This window comes from Rhinopithecus roxellana, chromosome 4 (genome assembly GCF_007565055.1).
Source record: "Rhinopithecus roxellana isolate Shanxi Qingling chromosome 4, ASM756505v1, whole genome shotgun sequence".
In the NCBI taxonomy this organism is placed as follows: Eukaryota; Metazoa; Chordata; class Mammalia; order Primates; family Cercopithecidae; genus Rhinopithecus; species Rhinopithecus roxellana.
This window is the reverse complement of record NC_044552.1, coordinates 24,684,787-24,688,908: the sequence shown is the minus strand read 5'-3', so window position 1 is coordinate 24,688,908 and position 4,122 is coordinate 24,684,787. Positions and strand designations below refer to the sequence as shown.

Here is a 4,122-nt window from a genome sequence, read left to right as displayed (position 1 = left end):
AGCTCACTCTCTGGCATGAAGTTCCCCGTGGTGAGTTTCCCTGTACAAAGGTCCAAGGGGAGAGGTATGGAGTGGGAGGCAGGGAGTCCAGTTCAGGGACGGGGATTCCAGCACAAGTAGTGAAGGGAAAGGGGCTGGGCACAGCCTGGGGGGGTCTCTCCCTGGTTTCCACAGACAGATCCTTGTCCAGGACTCAGGCAGACTGTGTGACAAAGAGGCTTGGTGTAGGAGAAGAGGGATCAGGACGAAGTCCCAGGTCCCGGGCGTGGCTCTTAGGGTCTCAGGCTCTGAAAGCCTTGTCTGCATTGGGGAAGCGCAGAGTTGGGGATTCCCCACTCCCCTAGTTTCACTTCTTCTCCCAACCTGTGTCGGGTCCTTCTTCCAGGATACTCGTGACGCGTCCCAGTTCCCACTCTCATTGGGTGTCGGATGTCTAGAGAAGCCAATCAGCGTCGCCGCGGTCCCAGTTCTAAAGTCCTCACGGGCCCATCCGGACTCAGTCTCCTCAGACGCCGAGATGTCAGTCATGGCGCCTCGAACCCTCCTGCTGCTGCTCTCGGAGGCCCTGGCCCTGACCGAGACCTGGGCCGGTAAGTGCGGGGCCGGGAGGGAAATGGCCTCTGCGGGGAGGAGAGAGGCGACCGCAGGCGGGGACGCAGGACCGGATGTGCCGCGCGGGGAGGAGGGTCGGGCGGGTCTCAGCCTCTCCTCGCGCCCAGGCTCGCACTCCATGAGGTATTTCAGCACCGTCGTGTCCCGGCCCGGCCGCGGGGAGCCCCGCTTCATATCCGTGGGCTACGTGGACGACACGCAGTTCGTGTGGTTCGACAGCGACGCCGCGAGTCCGAGGATGGAGCCGCGGGCGCCGTGGGTGGAGCAGGAGGGGCCGGAGTATTGGGAAGAGCAGACAGGGTTCGCCAAGGCCTACGCACAGACTCACCGAGTGAGCCTACGGAACCTGCTCCGCTACTACAACCAGAGCGAGGCCGGTGAGTGACCCCGGCCCAGGGCGCAGGTCACCACCCCTCCCCATCCCCCACGGACCGCCCGGGTCTCCCCGAGTCACCGGGTAAGAGATCCGCCCCGAGGCCGCGGGACCCGCCCAGAACCTCCACCAGAGAGAGCCCCAAGCGCCTTTACGGGTTTCATTTTCATTCAGGCCAAAATCCCCGGGGGGTTGGGCGGGGCGGGGCGGGGCGGGGCTCGGTGGGCGGGGCTGACCTCGGGGGCGGGGCCAGGGTCTCACACCATCCAGTGGATGTATGGCTGCGACCTGGGGCCCCACGGGCGCCTCCTCCGCGGGTATGAACAGTACGCCTACGATGGCAAGGATTACATCGCCCTGAACGAGGACCTGCGCTCCTGGACCGCCGCGGACATGGCAGCTCAGAACACCCAGCGCAAGTGGGAGGCAGACCGTTTGGCGGAGCAACTGAGACCCTACCTGGAGGGCCAGTGCCCGGAGTGGCTCCGCAGATACCTGGAGAACGGGAAGAAGACGCTGCAGCGCGCGGGTACCAGGGGCAGTGGGGAGGCTTACCCATCACCTCTAGATCGCCTGGGATGGCCTCCCATGAGGAGGGGAGGAAAACGGGATCAGCGCTAGAATGTCGCCCTCCCTTGAATGAAGAATGACATGAGTTTTCCTGAGTTTCCTCTGAAGGCCCCCTCTGCTCTCTAGGACAATTAAGGGATGACGTCTCTGAGGACATGGAAGGGAAGACAGTCCCTAGAATACTGATCAAGAGTCCCCTTTGACCCCTGCAGCAGCCTTGGGCACCGTGTATTTTTCTCTCAGGCCTTGTTCTCTGCCTCACACTAAATGCGCTTAAAGGTCTGATTGCAGCTTTTCTGAGTCCCTCAGCCTCCACTCAGGTCAGGACCAGAATTTCCTGTTCCTCCCTCAGAGACTAGAACTCTCCAAGGAATAGGAGATTATCCCAGATGCTTGTGTCCAGGCTGGTGTCTGGGTCTCTGTGCTCCCTCCCCCACCCCAGGTGTCCTGTTCATTCTCAGGGTGGTCACATGGGTGCTGCTGGAGTGTCCTATGAGAGATGCAAAGCGCCTGAATTTTCTGACTCTTCCCATCAGACCCCCCAAAGACACACGTGACCCACCACCTCCTCTCTGACCACGAGGCCACCCTGAGGTGCTGGGCCCTGGGCTTCTACCCTGCGGAGATCACACTGACCTGGCAGCGGGATGGGGAGGACCAAACTCAGGACACCGAGCTTGTGGAGACCAGGCCAGTAGGAGATGGAACCTTCCAGAAGTGGGGAGCTGTGGTGGTGCCTTCTGGAGAAGAGCAGAGATACACGTGCCATGTGCAGCATGAGGGGCTGCCGGAGCCCCTCACCCTGAGATGGGGTAAGGAGGGGGATGAGGGGTCATGTCTCTTCTCAAGGAAAGCAGGAGCCTTTTTGGAGCCCTTCAGCAGGGTCAGGGACCCTCACCTTCCCCTCCTTTCCCAGAGCCATCTTCCCAGTCCACCATCCCCATCGTGGGCATTGTTGCTGGCCTGGCTGTCCTAGCAGTTATGGTCACCGGAGCTGTGGTCGCTGCTGTGATGTGGAGGAGGAAGAGCTCAGGTAGGGAAGGGGTGTGGGGTGGGGTCTGGGTTTTCTTGTTCCACTGGGGGTTTCAAGCACCAGGTAGAAGTGTTCCCTGCCTCATTCCTGGGAAGCAACATCCACACAGGGGTTAACCCAGCCTGGGACCCTGTGTGCCAGCACTTACTCTTTTGTGTAGCGATGTGACAAAGAAGGACAGATGTATCACCTTGATGATTATGGTATTGGGGTCCTGATTCCAGCATTCATGAGTCAGGGGAAGGTCCCTGCTAAGGACAGACCTTAGGAGGGCAGTTGGTCCAGGACACACACCTGCTTTCCTCCTGTTTCCTGATCCTGCCCTGGGTCTGTAGTCATCATTCTGGAAATTTCTCTTGGGTCCAAGACTAGGAGGTTCCTCTAAGATCTCATGACGCTGCTTCCTCCCAGTCCCCTCACAGGACATTTTCTTCCCACAGGTGGAAAAGGAGGGAGCTACTCTCAGGCTGCGTGTAAGTGGTGGGGGTGGGAGTGTGGAGGAGCTCACCCATCCCATAATTCCTCCTGTCCCACGTCTCCTGCGGGCTCTGACCAGCTCCTGTTTTTGTTCTACTCCAGCCAGCGACAGTGCCCAGGGCTCTGATGTGTCTCTCACGGCTTCAAAAGGTGAGATTCTTGGGGTCTAGAGTGGGGGGCAGGGGAGGGCAGAGGGGAAAGGCCTGGGTAATGGAGATTCTTTGATTGGGACGTTTCAAGTGTGTGGTGGGCTGTTCGGAGTGTCATCACTTACCATGACTGACTTGAATTTGTTCATGATTTCCTTTCTGTAGCCTGAGACAACTGTCTTGTGTGGGACTGAGATGCAGGATTTCTTCACATCTCCCTTTTGTGACTTCAAGAGACTCTGGCATCTCTTTATGTAAAGGCATCTGAATGTGTCTGTGTCCCTGTTAGCATAATGTGAGGAGGTGGAGAGACAGCCCACTCCTGTGTCCACCATGACCCCTGTTCCCTTGCTGACCAGTGTTTCCTCCCCAGTCATCTTTCCTGTTCCAGAGAGGTGGGGTTGGATGTCTCCATTTGTCTCCACCTGTCTCAACTTTATGTGCACTGAGCTGCAACTTCTTACTTCCCTACTGAAAATAAAAATCTGAATATAAATTTGTTTTCTTAAATATTTGCTATGAGAGGTTGATGGATTAATTAAATAAGTCAAATCCTAGAATCTGAGAGAGCAAATAAAGACCTGAGAACCTCCAGAATCTGCATGTTCGCTGTGCTGCGTCTATTGCAGGTGGGGGTGGAGAAAGCTGTGAGGAGCCGAGTGTGGACTGGGCCTGTGCCCAGTTGCTGTTCAGTTCTTCATGGGCTTTATGTGGTCAGTCCTCAGCTGGGTCACCTTCACTGCTCCATCGTCCTTGTCCCTTCAGTGGAAACTTGTCCAGTGGGAGCTGTGACCACAGAGGCTCAGACATTACCAAGGGCAGCCCCTGCACACAGGGGTCTCTGTGTATTCTGAGACAAATGTTCAGAGCCATTCACCTCCTGCCCTGCTTCTAGAGCTTCTGTTCTG

At 57.5% G+C, this 4,122-nt stretch overlaps 1 protein-coding gene across 5 annotated transcripts; it reads left to right on the top strand.

Moving 5' to 3' along the window:
- Positions 1-3,805, top strand: LOC104670209 (patr class I histocompatibility antigen, B-2 alpha chain). Of its 5 annotated transcripts, XM_030929538.1 has the most exons (9): positions 1-30; positions 386-590; positions 720-989; positions 1,239-1,514; positions 2,092-2,367; positions 2,472-2,588; positions 3,029-3,061; positions 3,168-3,215; positions 3,380-3,805. In XM_030929538.1, exons 1-9 carry the CDS (start codon positions 16-18, stop codon positions 3,382-3,384), a joined length of 1,245 nt encoding a protein of 414 aa, XP_030785398.1. In that variant the 5' UTR covers positions 1-15; the 3' UTR covers positions 3,385-3,805. The 5 variants fall into 5 exon arrangements, with proteins under 5 accessions (XP_030785398.1, XP_030785399.1, XP_030785397.1 ...); XM_030929539.1 differs by lacking the exon at positions 2,472-2,588; XM_030929537.1 differs by having other exon boundaries at positions 3,029-3,215.
- Positions 3,806-4,122: the final 317 nt, after the last annotated feature.

Excerpts from the sequence above, each read along its gene's own strand:
- LOC104670209 (XM_030929536.1), top strand. Across the intron at positions 2,368-2,471 it reads GCCCCTCACCCTGAGATGGG|AGCCATCTTCCCAGTCCACC; the intron begins GTAAGGAGGGGG and ends CTCCTTTCCCAG. Across the intron at positions 3,062-3,167 it reads GAGCTACTCTCAGGCTGCGT|CCAGCGACAGTGCCCAGGGC; the intron begins GTAAGTGGTGGG and ends GTTCTACTCCAG.